At 34.4% G+C, this 21,258-nt stretch overlaps 2 protein-coding genes across 2 annotated transcripts in view; both read left to right on the top strand.

Moving 5' to 3' along the window:
• The window catches only part of LOC123672990 (solute carrier family 15 member 1-like), a 28,682-nt gene extending 20,507 nt beyond the window's left edge, over positions 1–8,175 (top strand). The window contains exons 12-15 of the mRNA XM_045607362.1: positions 666–794; positions 2,898–3,005; positions 4,212–4,406; positions 7,990–8,175. Coding sequence (XP_045463318.1) covers positions 666–794; positions 2,898–3,005; positions 4,212–4,406; positions 7,990–8,010 — 453 coding nt within the window. The 3' untranslated portion in view covers positions 8,011–8,175. The remainder of the gene's footprint in view (positions 1–665; positions 795–2,897; positions 3,006–4,211; positions 4,407–7,989) is intronic.
• Positions 8,176–15,733: 7,558 nt separating this feature from the next.
• The window catches only part of LOC123672989 (peptide transporter family 1-like), a 60,236-nt gene continuing 54,711 nt past the window's right edge, over positions 15,734–21,258 (top strand). Inside the window, exon 1 of the mRNA XM_045607360.1 lies at positions 15,734–15,853. Within this exon, the coding sequence (XP_045463316.1) occupies positions 15,844–15,853 (10 nt within the window). The 5' untranslated portion in view covers positions 15,734–15,843. The remainder of the gene's footprint in view (positions 15,854–21,258) is intronic.

The raw sequence follows: 21,258 nt of genomic DNA, 5'->3' as shown, positions 1-21,258 counted from the left end.
CCGTCTAATTGTTAATAGTCTAATTATCGAATTATCTAACTCGCTGCGTCTACTATATTTCACGTCGAATCATATGCGTCTATCACGTCGAATTCTTCAACCTTTTACGTCTAATCTATAACGTCGAATACTAACTATGTCCATCCGTTCTCTCACGTCGAATTCCACCCTCGTTCGTATGTATCGTTCTCCAGTCTCCGTCTCAAGTACCTCTTCCCCTTACGTCTCCCTATATCGATAACAACTGCATGGTCTACGCGTAGTTTTCGTATAGTCAAGTCAGTAGCGTATCATTCGTTTGGGTTGGTTAAGAATTCGGATCCCACAATAATAATACGAAAGAGGAAGAAGATAAAGTGAATATACAACTTTGAACACCGTATAAAGTTTGGTCATCGCAGGAGCGCTAGAGGGGAAATGAATGGATACTTAATGTTCAACTCATACGCGGAAAGCCATGTGATGGTAATGCCTCTTATCGAGGCCCGATCTCACTTTGACACTCCAGTTACCGAACCAAACATTATGTATAACTAGAATTATAGGAATAAAACAGAATATAAAGTTTGAGAATATCATAGAAACAACTAATAGAATCTTTATACTGACTAGCACAGCCTTCATTGAATTAAATGAGTGCTAAAAAATATTCTTTTTTTTTGCAGTTTTTCAATATTTATCCGATGGCAGCGCCTAACACCGTCAGCATATTGTGGTTGATACCTCAATATTTTTTCATTTCTGTTGCTGAAATCTTCTTTGCTATTGCTGGTTTAGAATTTGCATTCATGCAGGTAAGAATTGTAATATAATTCGATGACTTCTTTCTCGATGAATTAACTTGTCGAAAATAAAAGATTTTGGAAGCCTTTTTTCATAATAAAATTAAACTTAGATAACAAATGCTTTTTTGTTGTGCATAATATTATTCTAATTCATTTATTTAAATGAATTATATTCAATGCTAGATTTTTATGTGAATTTACTCAAATTATAGCTAGTAGCCTTAGGTTCCATATACGTATCGTAATGGAAACGTACCTGGAGGATTTGTTCAAATTATATCAAATGTGATGTGACAATCATTTCATTTAATTTCATTGAGGTTTTTCCAAACAATAACCTCCAGGAATTATTGGGAAAAATTGTATATTTGTTTGATTATTTTTGAGCGCTCGTTCTCAGTAAAGAATAGATTGATTTATCGTTTGGTCCCAATGATAATTTCAATCTTTTACATAATTTCATGTTGATCAATTACTAAAAAATATGAAAGTTCAGAAAAAATCGACTTATTAGAATTTTTGGTAGTTGATATGAAATAACGATTTATAGATTCGTCATAAGTTTCAAAATGATTACTTAATCAGGAAAAGAAAAAATTCAGGAAGAATGCTTGATAATTCCTTTTACAGATCCGGGAGTCAATTCTTGAGTTCCCGGAGTTTCTGGCGAGTCAGTATCGATGTGTGTGGCCTGGCATTCTCTTGATGGTACACAATTCCTTTCCTATTGGTCAAAGCTGGTCGCTTTTGGGCGTTTGCTTCCTTCAGACGATCCAATTGTTGACAGTACAATTCCGAGTTAACAGTTGTGCCGTAGGATAGCAGCTCATAGTAGATAATTCCCTGCCAATTCCATCAAACACACAGCAAAAGTATCCTAGCCTTGCCACCGTTTCAGCCGGCTAACTGTGTTGCGACCACGACCGTTTTTCCTGGACGTTGTCGTGATCAACTTTTTATGACCAGTCATTGACTGTTTCGAAAATTGGTCGATTTTGTTGCGATTCAGCAGTGATTGGCAGTTGGAAATTCGGTCCATAAGGTTTTTTTTTGCGTTAACCCGTGTGGTACCTATACATCGAGCTTCCTCTTGAGACCAGCCTCATGAAAATTGTTCCAAAAAGTTTTTGTGCGATCTTTAGTTTTTGTGAAATCGAAACAGTGCTTACATGACGGTCGGACTCGACAATGTCCATAGTTTCATCGACATTTTCGACAATTGGACTTCCAGTGCGTGCTGCTTTCTCGAAATTACCGGAACAGAATCGACAAAACCAAAATTGCTCGTGATTGGCTTCTACAGTATCGGGACCAAAAACACTAATTACACTTTCAGCCACCTGGCTTGCATTTTTGTCTTTATCGAACAAAAACTGTTTTTATAGTGCGAAATCTTATTTTTCTAACGTCATATAGTGAAACCCGATCGGACTTATACAACGCAAGATACAGATAAATAAAACCATCTATTGAAAAAATATTTTTTTTACTACTCCTAATATGCCCGTCGGAAAGATCTAGGGGAAATTTTGCATTTGGACGTAGAATATCAATTTAACGCCTCGTGCGTAATTCTAAGTTGATTGTTGATCGCTCAGTCAGAAGTCCAGTCAAAGGAATAACAATTTCAAGCTCCATGAAAAATGTCAAGCTGATCCCATCATCAGAATGCAAGAAATTTTACATTCAAAATATTTATTGATGGTCCGTATAGTTTACAATACAACTCAAACTCAATAATGATTATAATAATCAAAATCAGCTAAGCACACACATCGGCTTCGGTTGTCGACCATCGTGACTCCCCATTTCGTTGGTCTCTGACAAGAACTATAGCAATTCAAGAAGAATATTGGAAAATAAATATACAATCTTTTTCGTGACCACGCATCCGATCGTGTTGAGGGTTCTCGTGTCTCTATAGAATAATCATTTCAAGCCCCTTACAAAATTAAGTGTTTATTAGAACAGCTTTAAAGTACGAGCACCCAAAAGCTTCCACTTCACCTCATGGGTTTTCTCTCAATTTACTTGCATGATACCTGATAGTTAATAGCATGTGAATCGGCCAAATAAATGTGAAGAATATCGAATATTTCATTTGAATTTCAGGCACCAAAATCTATGAAGACAGTGACTATTGCAGGTTGGTATTTAAGCGTAGCTGTAGGCAATTTTTTCGTCATACTGATTACCCAAGCGAATTTCTTCAAGAGTCAGGTGAGATTTGAACAAAATTTTTTATTAATACATTTAGTGGAAATATGATTATTGAAAGATATTAGAATGATAGATTGACAAAACTTCATGCTTGAGAAACGGTTTAACTTCATGCTTGAGCAACGGTTTAACTTTAAAATATTGTTGCAACCTGGATCTCGAACTTTCGAAAACTTAGGCCCAGTTTCACCAAATGCTTCAATCTTGACTTGGCTCTTAACTGAGGCCTTAGATCACGATTAATGTAATGTAGCGTTTCACCACATTCCAAAGCGCCATTTAATCGACCAATCGCGATTTAGCACTAATCGGCCATTTTTGGAGGATTACAACCTTTCAAGTTGAGATTAATAATTATTTATCAGTATGGAACTCTTGTCTATGTAATTATTTTTCCGGAAATTTCTAATTTTTGGGTAAATTTTATCAAAATATGACTATATGTATAGGCTCAATATTTCCCATTTAAAATACACGTAAACTTTGTTTTTGTGTTTTATGAAATTTATTGAAAAAAATAATTTATTGATATGTTTGATTGAAATATTATTTAAGAAGCAGTTAAACTTGTTAATAAAAATAAATAAGTTACTAAAATTACTTATATAGTTTTTTTTTCCAGAATATGTGGTTTTGTGAAATGGGATAATTTCTTTTTAACTTCTGCAAGTTTCCGACATTTTGAAGCACATCACTCGACATTTTCGGCAAAAATTAACTTTGTTTTTTGTTTACAAGATGACAAATGTTTTGAAATGTTATGAGTTATGAATGAATGACACCTAGCGCCAATGGTGGTCATCACTGCTAATACGATACAGAACACTATATAACTTTTTGTTCACAACGTTGCCAAATAGTTTGACTATTTAAACGCGATTTGGTTAATCGCGATCATCTTCGGACGGGTTGATGCATGGTGAAACAGAAAACACTGTTAAGCCTGCTTTAGTAACAAGCGGAGTTTAATCAATCTGGGATCAAGAGCTGTTTGGTGAAACTGGGCCTTAAAGATTATAAATTTGTAGATCTGCTTAGTCTCCATACATTGTGCTGAATGTTGAATCTTTGTTAAAAGTTCTTTCATATGATAACTAGACAAAGATAATGCCAAGTTTATTCTTTTTCATCAAAACTCTACTCTAAAGTCCGAGTTCTCTTGGGCCTGAAATTCAACAACCTAAAATTAACGTTTTAAATTTTCAGGCTTATGAATTTTTTCTGTTTGCTATTCTTATTATTGCCGACATGTTGGTTTTTCTGGAGATGGCTTCAAGATACAGATTCGTTCAATTGGAAGCAGACAGTTCCATATACCTCTTCCGTGGCGAAAAATGCCCACTTATCCGTGGAGATTCAGCACCTACATACAGTAATGATGAGGAAGAGGAAGAAGAAGAGGTATTCAGTAATTTTTATATGAGTATGCAGGGTGCTTCACCGAGAACTCTGTGGTTATGTTTTTCCGGATATGTAACTCCACTCTTAAGATATTAAGGACCTCTACCTTCCTGTTATCGTAAGTAATTGCACAAGTGCATCAAAATTACCGATAATTTTGCATGACAGCGTGTTGTCATGAAAACTGCATGAGTTCACCTCCAACTTCGGTGTCGGGCTCTTTCTCCAAAAATGAAAATGACCGAATGCAGTTTTTCAAAGAAAACACGCTGGAATGCGAAATTATCCGGTCATTTTGATGCACAAGTGTAATTCGGGGGAATATTTCCCGAATAAACTGTTACATCACTTGTCAAACTGATTCAGAATGGAATTGCCATAGATTCGAACTGTGTAAGATGCATTGAATCTATGCATCTATGAACAGAACAATTATCGCAGTGCAGTTTCGCTTCCTACAATGCAATTATCGCTGTAATTTTCGATAATTGTTCTCCAGATACATAGAATTTTTGACAGGAGGGAAATATTCGCTGTAATTTTCGATAATTGTTCTCCACATACATAGAATTTTTGACAGGAGGGAAATATTCCACATAATAATTTAGGTATCAATCAAAGAACTAGGATTTCTGGTTTAGAATCTTGCTTTCTGTGCATCCCCCAACTATTCGCTGCTGGTAAGCAATTAACAGGTCTGTGTCTGAATTGGGACACAATTCTTCCTAATGCGCACCAACAGTGGCGGATTAACAGAATTACCGCCTGCAGCCTCTGAATTTTTGATACCTCAACTCACAATCAATGAAATCAAAAAACTTTATGATTGGTGCTCCATCTTCCTTGTTGAATCAACTTATATCAGATGGTTAGTAACGGGTGTTTTTTTAGGAGGTTTGTTTTTCCGATAGATGTCGTTTTATTTTATGACAGTTGTTTTGACAGCTCAAAGTGGCATTTCTACTCAGTATTGTTTGGCAAATAATTATGAATAGGTTAACTCCAGAACAACGTTTTCAAATCGTGGAAATGAATTTTCAAAATCAGTGTTCAATTTTATGGTGCACACAATCGTCCGTCAGAGACCACCATAAAGAACGTAATTACCAAATTTCGGTCTACATTCACTCTTTTGGATGCCAAGCCACCGACAAGAAGGAGAAGAGTTAGTACAGAAGAAAATATTGCTGTCGTTGAGGCCAGTGTCGAAGAAAACGACAATTTATCGATTCGTCGTCGTGCTCAGCAAATTACTTTGTCCATCGACTTTATGGGAAATTTTACGTAAAGATTTGGCTTTGGTGCCATACAAAATTCAATTGGTGCAAAAATTAAAGCCACACGACCATCGTTTGCGCCGTGAATTCAGTGATTGGTCGTTAAATCAATTGAACGAAGATCCATTTTTTTACCGTAAAATTCTCTTCAGTGATGAGGCGCATTTTTGGTTGAATGGATACGTCAACAAGCAAAATTGTCGCATTTGGAGCAAAGATAATCCACACGCCGTTCAAGAATTACCAATGCATCCTGATAAATGTACTGTTTGGTGCGGTCTATGGGCTGGTGGGATCATCGGTCCATATTTCTTTAAAAATGAGAAAGGACGACGCGTTACCGTGAATGGAAATCGATACAGAACCATGATAAATGAGTTTTTGTTACCAAATCTTGAAGATATGGATATGGATGAAATGTGGTTTCAACAAGATGGTGCCACTTGCCATACAGTTCGTGAAACAATCGACTTATTGAAAGAAACTTTCAACGACAACATTATTTCGAGAAATGGTCCGGTGAATTGGCCTCCGCGTTCGTGCGATTTGACGCCACTCGATTACTTTTTGTGGGTATACGTGAAGTCATTGGTTTATGTGGATAAACCTCAATCGATTAACGCTTTGGAAACCAATATTCAACGTGTCATTGCTGACATACGCCCTCAAATGCTTGAAACAGTGGTCGAAAATTGGACCTCCAGAATGACATTTGTGAAAAATAGTCGTGGTGGCCATATGCCACAAGTTTTGTTTAAATATTAAATGCCAAAAAATTATCTACCAAATAAAAAAAATTTTGGTCATTTCATAATTTCATATGTTTGGCGAGTCTGTCTCGAGCCAATATTTAGGTGCGCCCTCTCCCGGGGGTATTGTGTTTCGTCCCGAGATCGCTGGTGGACTCTTCAGTTAGGCTATGCAGCGATCTCTGCCTAAGACACACCTTCCCACACCATCGGGTGAGAAGTGAATCGGTTGCTTCGCGTCGACCCCTTTAAATACGCCGGGGCCGAAGTTGTGTGGCGCATTACCACCATAGCGCCATCTCTGAGCAAACCGAGTCACTACATATGTTTTATTCAAAAAAAAAAATCGGCAACCTCTTAAAAAAACACCCGTTATAATTGAGAACTGAGGTATGAGGTGTCGGATCCTTGATTATTTTCACAGCAAATAATTTTCAAAAAACATTATATTAAGCAAAGAATATCTCTATCATGTACCACTTTTAAAGTAAGGTTAGGAATAGGTATGTCTTGAAACTCTACAACACTTACATAATAAAAATAAAGCTTACGCTTGAAATGTAAAATATACAATAAATTTCCTTTCTCAATTATCTGTTAGTATTACAGTTTAAGTTAAATTATAAAAGCAATACAATACCTTTTTGCGAGCAATTTTTTTCTTATTTTCGAAATTCGTACTTGGTGTGTAAATTATTTCTTTTTGATTCTGTAAATCATAATGAAAATTCAAAAACTCATTCTGCTACTCTAAAAAATTTTCCGCTCTCAGTTTCAGCCTGCTGGTAAATTCGCCATTGCGCACTAGTTTTAAGCTGTTGAGAGGTTGCAAAGAGGACTAGGAGAGGTGTGATGAAAAGCACAGAAAAAACATTTATTTTCCAAATATACAGGTTGTTTGAGAAAAGTTATTCAATAATTCACTTCTGTATCTATCATCAAATATTTAAATATTTCTCGATGGACCCGCCCCTCGGGATAATTCAATTTATTTAAAAATTTCAATTTGTTTTTACCACCGGATCTAATGCGACAAAAATTTTGAAATTTTGAAAGGTAAATGCCACAACTTTTTCGTACCTCAATATTTTCAAACTTTGAGGCAACATTTGGAAAACTCGAAGGTCTATTTTCTACAGAGAAAACATATTCCTTCCTTCCTTTGATTTTCAAGGAAAACGGATTTGAAAACTTTTCATCATAGAAATTCCTCAAAATTGGAAAATATTTTGGTTCCAAATTTATCCTTGGAACACTGTTTGCGACGTACTTGAAATATTCATAGTATGTTTAAAGTACCAACCCAACTTCATGATTTTTTCTGCGTTGGTACCGAATGCAGAAAACAAAAATTCAATTGAATGAGAGTCACCGTTGTTACTTCGTCGAGAAATATTTTTTGAAAAATCTTAAATTTTGAATTTAATGCAATATTTTCGTTCGGAGAATACGGGGGTGGATTATTGACCACTAATTCTAACTCATTGAAGTAATCTGTGGAACACCCTGCATTTTTAATTGATGATAATACCACTATGTAATAATTTATTTTTTCAGGAGGTGAAGAACGTTACATAGCAGACATTAATTTGTGATTTTGATATGACTTCATATCAGTTAAGCATATTTTCAGCGATTATCTATATATTTTTCCACAAGTTTCTACTTAACTTTTATATATGAAAAATATTGTACTTACCTACTTTAAGGAAAGAAAACAGAATACATATATGATATCTACAACCGAAATGTGCATTCATATTTTATTTCAGAAACATTATGTTGAACTCGGTAAAAATATCCTTCTTGCAATTCTGGGGTGAAATATAAGTGTATCACTTGGACAAAAATTAATCGTCAATATATTCACTTTTATAACCATAGAAAGTATAATCTGCGACAATGTGTTGGTTGAGTGAACTTATTGGAAATAAATCAATATTAAGTTATGGCAGCATTGCCATACTGAACTGATGATTTAATCCTGAAAACACTGATGGAATCATCACTATGGCACTGATCCCTGTCATACTCACCTCCTTTTTTCATAGTAGCGAAGTTGACTTTGCCGTAACACGATTGTGTTTATGTCCCAAGAGTGCCGATCTTCTGAGATGCGCAGCCCACGACGCTATCCTCGGCCAAGCAAAGAGTTACTACGCACATACCTGCCAGTACCGACGAGATGAGAAGGTACGAAAGTAGATACGAGAAGGGAGAGAACGCAAGTCAGTTGAAAAGGCGAAAAAATCAAGGCTTAGCATGCCATCGGCGATTAAACTGCGAAGCAGCCACGGCTGGGTGGCTGTAAATGGTACCTATCGGTGCACATGTTGGTCACTTGTGCCAACACGCAAAGATCCATGGCATTCAGCGCGGCACGGCTCTGTCGTATTAAGCAGAGTCACTATATTACCATAATATCTCCTCATATAGATAAAAACCGACAATCGGTGTCGTTCAATTACATTATAATGAATTCACGTGATTTTCAGGAATTAATCAAAAGAAACCTGCCTTCAATTAATAGCGCTGAAGATGACCAGAAACTCATTCGAGACGTTGGCAATTCGCTAAACCTGTTTAACATAAGAGTTCTATAAATATAGCAAAATTCCCATTTTGACCATGTTCTAGGGAATAATTTTGGGTTACTTGTTATTGATCCTGATAACCAAAATTCATTGAATTCCATAAATTCAAGTTAATTATCTGAAGTTTAATTATAAATTTTCTCTATTTCAGTATCGTAATGAGTTCATTACAGTTCTATAAACAGTGCTGTAATAAACTCATTACAGCATTGTCTTCAGTTATTTTTTTCGTTCTGTGGTTGTCTACACCAATCCTATCAAAATTCAATACACGTCAAATTGTCAATATAATATAATTTGGATATAGTGAAATGATTTGCAACTTTATTCGAAATTTCTCTTGATTCTGGTCGTGTAAAATCGATTTCGTCAGACATAACTCACGAATTTAATGCGTAATTATAAATTATTTCAAAATTCGAAACGCACAATTCAAATTGAAATTCCGTAATTTGTCAATTTCCGTAACAGTCACACCAACTGCCAAGATACAATACAAATGTCACTAGGATGTATAATCCGAATTTTTCATTGAATTTCGACAATATTTCACAAAACTTGACTGAAATAGAGAAAATATCGTCTCTACTCGTTGCAGAAGGCAATTCCAACACTCATGCGTTCCAAAAATCGCTCCTTCGTCGCTCGTTTTCGAATTTCGCATTCGTGTTGGAATAGGGGCCCATTCTGCAACTTGTTTTAGAATATACTATTGCTGTTTGAGTTGAATTAATTTCGATAAACTCTCCGGTCTCCCATATATTTTGGGTCATAAATGCGAGAAGTGAAATATTTGTCAGAAGTAGGTATCAATAATTCAACGAATCCCATTGAGACAAATACAAAAATAACAGTTTCAATACCCAACAACTTATTTTACTTCGTTCGACTACATTCATCAATATTTTGTTGAAATCTTAAATGTGCTGCTTCAATCTACTCAATGAAAAATCGTAATCATTACGCAGAGTCCCCTCTCCACGCACCTGAAATAAATTTAGTTCTACAATGATTGTACATTTGAATGAAATCTCGCTAGACAGACAGGTGGGAAGTATTTTCTCACTCATCGAGACGATTGTTTGATATCTCTTAGCAATCCTAGGATATAAATTTATTGCCTATATTGTTCAATATCTGTTCTATTTTTTATCTAATCTTATCTGACGATCGAGACCCAAATAATCATGGTAATATGAAACTTCAAAAGACCGCAAATATAAAAGAATGCTGGATTAAGCAAAAAATTCGAGAAATACTTGAATAGGGTTCGTTGTGTTCGATGAAAATCCTCCTCAAAGTAATATTCCATCATCTCATTACTCTCATTAATATATTATATTTTATCAGCAATCAAGAAATGTTGTAATTTTTTTCAGATCATGATAAGGAGAAAAATTTTCACCTTCGTTTTGTAAATTAAACCAGAATTAAATTGATATACCATGTGTCCATCTCATTTTAGTGTATTGTGTGGATACTGATGGATTACTATGTGAAGTGAGGTTGTATAGTAATCCACGCTGAGTACAATTACCTTTGAATAATTGAATTTAGAGTAATAATTCAAAAAATATTTTGTAGATGAACATAAAAACTAGGTGAATTAATGAAGATCTATGTAGTATGTAGATAATCTACGCTGAACATCAATTTTGTGAATTTGTTATTTTGAAAAAAGATTACAGTGAAAAAATGTAATCTTCCGAACTTTATTAGTTCTCATTTAAAATGAGAAGAGTATCAGTTACTTTGATACTGTTATTTTTGGCCATTCATCAACACCAAAATGTTTCCTTCATGATGTGTATTTAGTAAACTCATTATTCAAATGTTTAACTAACTGAAGGTCATGTGCATATTGTAAATGCTGTAACTTGAAGGGAGTCAAGAAAAGACTTCCATCTAAGAATTTTTTATTATAAAGTTGACCAGATAACCTATTCTTTAAAACTTGGTACTACTAATCCAGACACCCTGTATTGTATAGTGGCGGCAGTCGAGCTAGAAATGCTAGGGTCACAATAACTCTTCTGCAACGCTACTGTTGTAGCCTTCCTCACACCACACCTGATATGTTAGTATATATTCTTAAACCTCATCACTTGGCGTAAAAAGTTCTGGGGGGTGTTTATAAGAACATCGAAAATCCTATTCATTGCAGGTATACTTCGAAAAATTTGGAATTGGTTTGTAGCCTTCGTATCCTCTCTTTCTTAGCGTTTTAGCATCATACACTGGTCCATATTTCTATCGAAAGTACCTTTCAATAAGGTTTTGATTTTGTTGAGCCCGCAAACGCTTTGTTTTCCAGATACAAGGTGTTTCTTGTAGTCCTACTTTTTTGTTAATTTTATCCCAGTTTAGCGAATATTTATTAATCTTCACTACAGATTGGGTGAATTATTATTATCAAAACTTATGATTGTTTTATTCATCACAGTTATCTAACTGGATCTTTATAATAATTTGGATTTTGCTGTAGCGTTTACGACAAAACTACAAGAAACTAAAAAGTGTAAGTAGTACTGTATCAAATTTTTTTTTCACATTTTTCTAAACTACCTGTGGTCAAAAAAAAATGCTGAGGGAAGGAAGCGGCATCTGTTCCAGAAAAAATATCACCCTGTAGATTTGCAATCGAAATTTTCATCACGTGATGTAAACTCTGAATTTTAATATCTATGCCAAATTTCAATTAAATACCTTATGCAGGAAGGTGCTATAAGAAAAAAACTTGAAACAAAAATCACACTTTTATCTCGAAAACAAAGCGTTTGAAGGCCCATGTTTATAGAACTTTTTTCTTTAGATGAAACCTCCTGGGATATGTTAATTTCCTTTTTGCTCGAAGAACAAATACTGTAAAGGCCGAGCATGGAGTGAAGGCTTTTCAAAAAAAAAAAAAAAATAGACTCAACTCAACTCAAAGATAGTAGCGTTGTATGAAGAATAGTATATTCTGTGTCTAGATAGCCCAGACCATAAACGACTGTTGATGAAAAGGAATACGCGCTTATTTCTATCAAGGAACAACAATGCCGTAAAGTGATTCTTGTGAATAGAAGATGCTAGAATGCAGCTACGACTCTGTAGCCACCGGAACATACCTAGGAATGAAGTACATTTTTTTTAATTACCTTTGTGTGGCAAACTTATCTGTTAAGAAAATGCGCTGAAATAGGCAACTTTGGTCGTATAGAATGATTCCAGGCCCGGCTTCACGGTCTATCATCTCGATAAACTATGATAATTTTATTTTCTGCCTCTTGACTAATGTAATTATGTGAGGTTAGGTTAAGAATGATTTTTGACGGTAATGATGGCGTACTAGTTTTTACACACATTTGTATTATTCTTCTTCAAATTTAGAACAAACATTCTTGAATTTTTCAAATTGTTTTTGAGAATGACGTCATCAATTTTTACATTTCAAAAATTTCCAAAGGTGAATGTGCTTTGAATTCACCAGAGATTCTTACCCGTCCAGCACTCCTGTTCACTACATATTGTAGTCAGCTCTTCGAAAGCTGAAAAAAGAAGAGACATTGGATGGAAGATGTCTGAATGTTTCAACCTCAAACAAAAACTCTAACGCAGGATGATGACGATTCTCAAAAACTAATGGAGATAAACAATGTTCCAAATTATTAACTCTGTGAGAATTGCTGAATACAAGATCAAGGTTTCTATTATTACAGTTTTTTACATGATTATATTGCATTAGTTCCGAATACGCACAAGCGTCAACAACATGTTCGAATTTACCTTCCACATTAAATGCATTCAAATAGTTATCATCATCATTAAAAATCCACGAAATCGATGGACAATTAAAATCGCCAAGGATTATGACGAGACAGTCATCAAATTTTGTTTTGTTGGAGTAAAGTTTAGAAATGAAGCTGGAGCTAGCAAATTGCTCGCCAGGTGGAAGATAAACACAACAAATAAAGAGCTATAAAATACCTAGTTTAAGCACTATCCAAATATCCTCTGCATCACTTTGAAGTTCAGCAGCTGTAGTAGGTTTAAATTGTTTTTAACCGCAATGAAGACACCACCTCCGTCGGTTTTTACCACACCCGAAGTCGCACGATCTCTCCTGAAGATAGTGTAGTTGTTCAAATCGATTAATTCCGAGTCAATTATTCCATCGTTCAACCAAGATTCGGTTATACAAATTATATCGTGGTTATTAACAGTGGCGTTCACTTTAAATTCTTCCAATTTAGTTCTGAGTCCAGTGACATTCTGGTAATATATCGAGAGAGCCATGGGAATCAAAGAATATTTTTATACATAGGATGTAACTATTGTGGATTATATGAGCTTTCTCAACTCATCGCTTGACCGAATATGTAAAATTTTAGAAGCATCGTTCTTGCGTAGAAGAATATTACCAGATTGAGTCCATACATACTTATACTCCTTTTTCCTTGCAATTTCTCGTGCTTCTTTGAATAGAATTTTGTTGTAATTTGACAAGTGCTCATTAATATATAGCTTTTCAGATACCTTTTCAACTTTAATTCCTGATTTATCCAATCCCGAATTTGACATTCGTTTGGCCTTATATGCTGCAAGAAAATCGTCTCTCCTGATTTTCGAGATGAACTTCACAACAATATTCTTAGGTCTCCCTTGAATGTTTGTAGGAACCCGGCTGCAAAAATCAAAACAGAAAGAGTCAACCGGCTGATCAATAGCCCTCCCAATTGATGAAATAATCTCTATGATATTCTCATTAGGTTTTTCAGGAATATTCTGAATTTCGATGTTGTTAGATCTGGTGAATTGTTCAAGGTTATTTACTTTAGAGTTGAGATCCATGACCTGCTTTTTCAGAAATTCATTCTCCCTCTCCACTTTACCCATTCTAGTGACAAGCTCATTGAATTTACTGAGCTTGATTTCGAAATCGCTTATTTTCCCTGAACAAAAATTAACTGATTCTCGTAGGTTTCTTATTTCCAAAGTGAGAGATTGAATGGGCCGAGAAACACCATCATTGCGCCATTCAGCGTCTGATTCATCATCTGAAACGATGGGCTTTTCAACTCGTTGAGACTGATTACCCAGGGATGCGAGGGATGGACGACCAGCCGAAATCGATTGCCTCCTCCGATCTCCACCACTGGATATATGTGCATTTTCTTGACGACATGTGTCACATTTCCAATCAGTACCAGGCATATTCTTGATTGCCGATAACTGACTCTTAGTGACATCGGAGCAGGTGCCATTTGCGTGATAAGGTTTTCGACAAAAACTGCAAAAAATACTCGGCGATCTCTTTGATGTTACTTCATTACAACGCACGCAATTAGACATTTTATAGTTTTCAGGACAAAATACTTGTCTTCTAGATTCTTCGAAATAAACCTTTTGTAAAGATGGATTAACACTGATCACTGTGTGAAACTGAGAGATTTATAGACTATATTAACACACTTAATTTCGAAAAAACTATGGAGCGAACAGAATACTACCTTCAAGTCCGACAACATACATAATGATTACATGAATGAAGTAAGTGTTCGAAAAGTCTATCATTTTGTGAAATACACTTAACGGTTCTGGAACCCATACTTCTTATAAATTTGTTTATTTTGTCTTCTTGAATACCTTCTAATACATTCTCAATCTCGCGAGAAATCATTATTGTTGGATTTGTCATTTGTTCCGTTGAAACAAATTACAGAATCGAACTTTATTTTGATATCATTACGATATAAGTTTTGCAAGGCTTGGTATTCAAATTTAAAATCATTGTTTTCGCGTCTCTTGATTATTTCAGTAACAGCAGTTTTTGATAAATTGCATTCACTACAGATCCGACCCAAAGAAAATTGGATAAGGGTCAAAATCACCTGAAAATCAACTTTGAATGACATTGTATGATATATCGTTGAATTCAGCGTTAAAAGTTATTTCGAAAAGTGTCATAAAATATACAGGTCCGTATTGAAAAAAATAAGGTTGAGGGTGGCCCAGAGAGTACGAAACGTTGGATACGAAATCTGATTACGTCAAAATGAGGATAATTTACTGTCGAATAAAAAAACATTTTTTGATAATATTTGAAATAAAGTGGAAAAAAAGAAAAATCAAAATGACAAAATTTTCTTTTCTTATGATATCTCAATAACCGGCCCTGATAATCTCGATTTGTTTGAACTGCTTGATAAAGCTTCTATGCATGCAAATTTTTCTACATTTGACCAACCTTCTAACTCTTATGGTTTAAAAGTTACCAATACAATCTCATTGAAAAAGTGACCACCCTGTATAATAAGATCTTTAGCAAATGGAAAATCGCGCAAATTATCTGAAATTCAACAGATCCATTCATGGGATATTGTAAATCTACAATACCCCATGAATCGATCAGTTTCTATTATTATGTATAATCATACATAATAATAGAAATTGAGTTTTTTTATTATCAATGCATTAAATATTTCTGAAAAGTTAGTCATCATTTCTTTCAAATAAGGAAAACTGAAAATATTCAGAATAACAATTGAATTAATATTATTCATTCCATATATTCCGAAGAAAAAGTTTGGCACAATAACATTGAATGGGGTAATATCATCCATGATTTCAAAACAAGGATTCTCGCCATACAAAGGAAAGCTACTCGAACGCTATCAATTCCGACGCAATAAACATTTGTTTCCTTTATCTTTTTTCCAGACCTGTTCATTTTCATCATAAAATGATGTGATCGAAATTGCTTCGACATTGTTAGGTGATTGTTTAGCAGTGTGATGATCTGGTGAGATAACTATAATCCCCCTGTTGTTTCAAAATGGATCGAGGTGAGTTTACTCATTTGTAACTAACATAATTTTTCTATTCAAAAAACAACTAAATATTTAACATGCTGGAAGGATGATTTTCAATTTTTGAAATTTTCTTCAATACATGCAGTTGCAGTCAATGGTGCATTTGCAGTTTGAGGATGGTCAAGATGAGAATTGAACATGAAATTCGAATTTGGTAGATTTATTGATCGAAGTTTATTGTATGCTACCATTATAATAATAATAATATAATAATAATATGAAAATGAAGAAGTATACAAGATATCACGAAATCTGTTGAACGATTTTCAAAACTGCCTGTATTTTTCTTTCCCTTTCAAACCACAAAATGAAGGGTTTTCCAATGAGAAGTTCAATTTTAATATTGGATATATTCTGATAGGAATTAATAGATATTTATTTAATTTTGAAGAGGAAGGTAGGGCATTAACGATGAAAAATATTATCATCCAAATGCCGCCACGGCTATGGTTGCAGCACCATATCCTTTTAATGAAACTTTCCATGACCAATTCGTACATTTGCGGCTGTTTATTCTCGATAATTCTACGAATTTCATATCTAAGGTCTTGAATCGATTGTGGAGCATTGTCATAGACCTTATCTTTCACGGGGCCCCAAAGAAATAAGTCTGAGGGTCTTTAATCACGAAATATTGGTGGCCAATTGTGATCACCTCTTCGAGAAATAAGTGATCCTTGAAAGTTTTTCTGCAAAATTGCGATTGTTTCGTCGCGATGGTCTCTAACGATGAAATTCAACTCACTAATCCGGGATCAAATTCGTTTCTGTCAGTTCGTAAATATGTCCGTTCGAAATTTCGGTTTTTTGATCATTTTCAAACTACAAATAGATGAAAATTAGCATTTGGATATAGAATCACACTATCAAAGGCATCATTTCATGTTTATCGCATAACCAAGACAATAGAAAACTCAATGAGAATATCGGAAGAGATATACCTAGTACATATATATGATATACAATTTCAAGCTTCATTTAATGTTTATCTAATAAACAAAAATGTTGAAGTTCAACATGTTACAGGGTTAGTGCAAACCCAACCTACATTTTTTTTTAAATGGAGGGAAATCCACCTTATGGACACCTAACATATCTCTTAACCAACCTTCCTCTTACGCGTTCAGCCTCAGTGCAGCTGGCTCACCAAGGGTTTGGTACTCTACGGCGGAATGTCCTTCTTGTATTACGATGTCCTGCCCTAAGTAGTGTGGTATAGGGTAGAAGCAATTCGTTAAAGGTGTTAGGGTCATCCAACAGATAGCCTAAAAAGCGTGATACAATTACACTCGTTGCGTGGTTTCCCCCATAGCTCTGATAAGGAAACTCAAGCCTGAGGTAGTTCCCCGCAGAGACTTAGTCGGCAAGCATCCTCCCTTCGAACTTAATCTTCAACGAGAAGACGCCTTTTGACCCTGGTCTTGCGACCTTTGCGAACTTGCACAACTAATGCAACCCCTAAGTCCTCATAGTATAACATCATCCTCACTTGTGAAGGGAAATTATAAGGATGGGGGTTTTTTAGAGGGAGTTTAGTAGTTTCGACTGTGAGCAGTGGGGTTGAGCAGAGTACCAACATACTTTTTCGTTATCCTCGTTTCCTAAGATTCTTTATCAATAAAGTCATAGTTACTCTTCGAATAGTGTACCGGGAATTACTCTTAGGGTCCTAAACTGGCGCCTGCGGAAACATAAGTAGCCCCTTCTTGCTTACTTCTCAGTCTCTTGTGTCTCGATCTGATAAACCTGTCAATTATTTCCACCTATGATACCTTTATGGCCTCTGTCTGCTCGGATCTGCCGGCTGGCTGCTAGTCCCCTTCCCGTGTCGCTCGTTCTGCTAGTACCTTTCACTTGGAAGGGTAGAGATTAGAGGATAATCTTAGGAGTGGTATTAGCAAGAATGTGGTGTTTGGGAGAACATGGGATTGTTAAGGTATGGAAATGTAGCAGGCTGGTATTAGCCATGCCACATTTACTGGTCAGTCTTAGTTTCACTGTCTACTTTACAGCAGGCAGTTACTACAAGCCCTCCCAGCACGACAAGGTGCTGACCTCGGGAGAGAAATCCAACCTACCTAACCTAACCCTGTAAATTGAACAACATTGAGACAGAATATCGAAAAACAAATTTTGATATTTTACGGTCTTGTTAATATTCTGCAAGTGAATATAAAATAATAATTTAAATTCCTGAAAATTTCGATATAAATACACAATCAGAATCACAGCCAATTCATGTAGAATATCGAAAAAAATATTATTATTTCAGTGAAAAACAGATCAGATGAAATTTGTCATTTGTCATTGTTAACAATGTCAAGCTTTATGCACAATTTCATGTTCATTGTATTTACAACCACTACTAGTGAAAATTCAATCAGAATATCGTAATGCACAATAATTCCTCAACAATAAATCAGAGTAGGTTCAAATTCAGTGTGTGTTTATGTGAAATAATCACTAGAATGTTCATGAAGAATTTCAGATCTACTTTAAAGTATTCTTTCAAATGAAATAACCGACAGTAACATAATAAATCTTGCCGAATTTAAATTATCTCCAAATGTTGATATATAGATAGGAAAATTTCAATTCATGTTCTACGAATGATACATTTGAAATTCGATTCAGATATCAAATTTTTGTGATGTTCCTTATATATATTGGCTGATGTATACAATTTTGGTGTATTATTTTCAATACCTTTTGAGAAAATATCAGAATCAACAACTGTTCATAACTTCAATTTCAATCAAAATTTCTGGTTGAAATATATTTTAGATCCACAAAAACGTATAAGTTTATAAAATAAAATAAGATACATATAAATAGAAACTTCATAATTTCCTTTTCTGAGAGCATTTTATTTGTCATTCACGAAGTAGATTTCATAAAGAGCGAATACAATGAAACACTCGTCGAGGCAAGGACAGCTGGAATAAACCTTGTATGAATATTTCACACAATCATTCTTCTAAGCCATCCATTTGAATATCATTTAAAATAACAGCAGTAATAACACCATTGATGATAGTTTTCAAATTGGTAGAACTAAATTTGCATGGATCATCCATTTTTCAGACCCTGACCTAAAATATTTCTTATATAACCTTCAGAAAATTCCAAGAATGAATTCTACAGAATTAAATCTGAAAAATAATTGATTTAATCAAATAACTGATGGAGATCATATGAAATTATCAAATACGTTTGGTAAAATACTAAAAAATACTGTTATGCCATCGTTTTACGGGCGGTAGTTCTCTGTAATTTTCGAGTTTCGAGCGTACCTAAACACGATGAATCTCAAACAGAAAAATCTAGAAAATTGAAATTTCCAGGATAGCTTACATTTTTGAATTAAGTACGGGTGCACAATCATACTAGGTGTTCCCAAAATATATCCGTTCGAAATATTGTTTTCCTGATACACAAATGTTCATCCTTCTGTTCGCAAATGTTTCGTGTTCCAATATACAGGGTGTTAAAAATATTTCTTAAAAAATAACTGCATATTTGTTCATTGCTCTCAATTTTTCGGGAGAAAAAAAATTGTACGTTACTTAAATATTTCAAACTGAAAATCATTTTGAATTCTTCCTTTATTTCGTGACAATAAACCCTCATGTTAGCGTCGCTACTGTATTTAAGTAAAAAAGGCGTGAAATATTATTTATTATGTTATTAGTTATTTCACGTGAATATGTATTGAGAGTACCTACATTATTTTTATTGACAAATATTGGAGATGTAGCTGTTATCTATATAGGTACATATATGTATATATCTAGTTATTTCTGGTAAACGATTGTAACTTTCAATATGTTATCATAGGAATTTTTAGGAGTTCAATTATAATCACAATAGTATTGATTGTAATCAGATATATAGCAGAATTTCAATTGTTTTTATGAATGAAAATTACGTAGTACCTACCAATAGTTATACAAATTTCAAGGAAATAATCTTGAACTTTTCAATGGAGTTTCTATTTCGATTTTTTATATTATTTCTATGCTCCTTCATTGTTTGATACGTAAGTAGGTATGTTGATTGAATATAATTGAACTAAGTCAAAATAGGTTCTTGAAATTTCATATTCTGTTGCAGAAAAGTATACGAGATATTCCAGAATCGGGTAAACAGCTAAGTCGTGATAGTAATCCGAAAAATTTAGAAAAAATCTAAGTCGTGTATTTTTTCTGATTAGATTGATTTTCTTTATCCGAGAAAATGTGATGCTTTTTGAACTATTGTTTCTACAAATTATTACTTTTTTCCAAATTCAATTTTCCCTATGTTATCCTGAACAATGCTTCTAACCTGTTACCTTCAATTCTAAGCCAACATTTAAAAAATACACGACTTAAATTTTTAAAAATTTTTCTGATGACTATTATAATTGTTACCCTAGTCCGGCTTGACGTGAGCTCCTAGAATAATTTAATGAACATATTTTGTCTACCATTATATATGCGGATGAGATTCACGAGAATACGGCGAATTTTTTAAATCATATGATGAGTTAATACTTATATTACCCTTAAGTTACAATCTGCGAGTAGAATACTTTACTTTGTCTATCTGGAATTAAAATTTTTCAATCAACTACAAATAGTGTTCATCAAATATGCTCCTATCTGACATTTGATGCTGTATACGTCTCTTGTGAAACTATTTCAGGAATATTCGAAGCAGTTATTGGGTATTATAATTATACTATATATCATATAAGTACCTAATAATTGAAGTCTACATCTATAAACTCACAAAATAAAGGTGTACGCAAAGATGAAAAAAAAATAATATGCTGATATCTAACAGTGATGTCGATCCATATTGATCAAAGGTGCAGTGCGTTCACATCGGACGGTAGATGATTTCAGTACCTATTCAAATTTTCTGTTCGGCTGAAAATTTTGACAAACTGAATTTCTAAGCTTCTCCTTAGCGAGCTTAGATATAGGGTTTGATAGATGGTTTGAGTGTTGTGTAAATAGTAGCTGAAGACCAGCATGGAGACCACGATAGGTTATAATGAGATCACGTTTCACACGACGTTGATCAAATCTGATAATTTCGAAAAATCTCATAATCCAGATGGAGTCCAGTTTAATTGCGTTCAAGAGTCATAATGACAATTATCTTCGGAAAATGAGGCTTTAATCCACATTATTCTAACGTGACATTATTATAAATAACACATCACAAAGACATTGTACTGAAACCAAATAGGTACAAAGGGAAATATAGTTCGAGTAGATTCTTCCTAGGAATTATAGAGAACATAATAGTACAAATACATATACATAAGAATACAAATTGTACTGACAAACTCCATTGTAGATCGGTAGACTAGCTGCATTGACCTCCTT

This window comes from Harmonia axyridis, chromosome 2 (assembly GCF_914767665.1).
Source record: "Harmonia axyridis chromosome 2, icHarAxyr1.1, whole genome shotgun sequence".
In the NCBI taxonomy this organism is placed as follows: Eukaryota; Metazoa; Arthropoda; class Insecta; order Coleoptera; family Coccinellidae; genus Harmonia; species Harmonia axyridis.
Note: the sequence above shows the minus strand (reverse complement) of the source record. Positions and strands in the feature narration are given on the sequence as shown.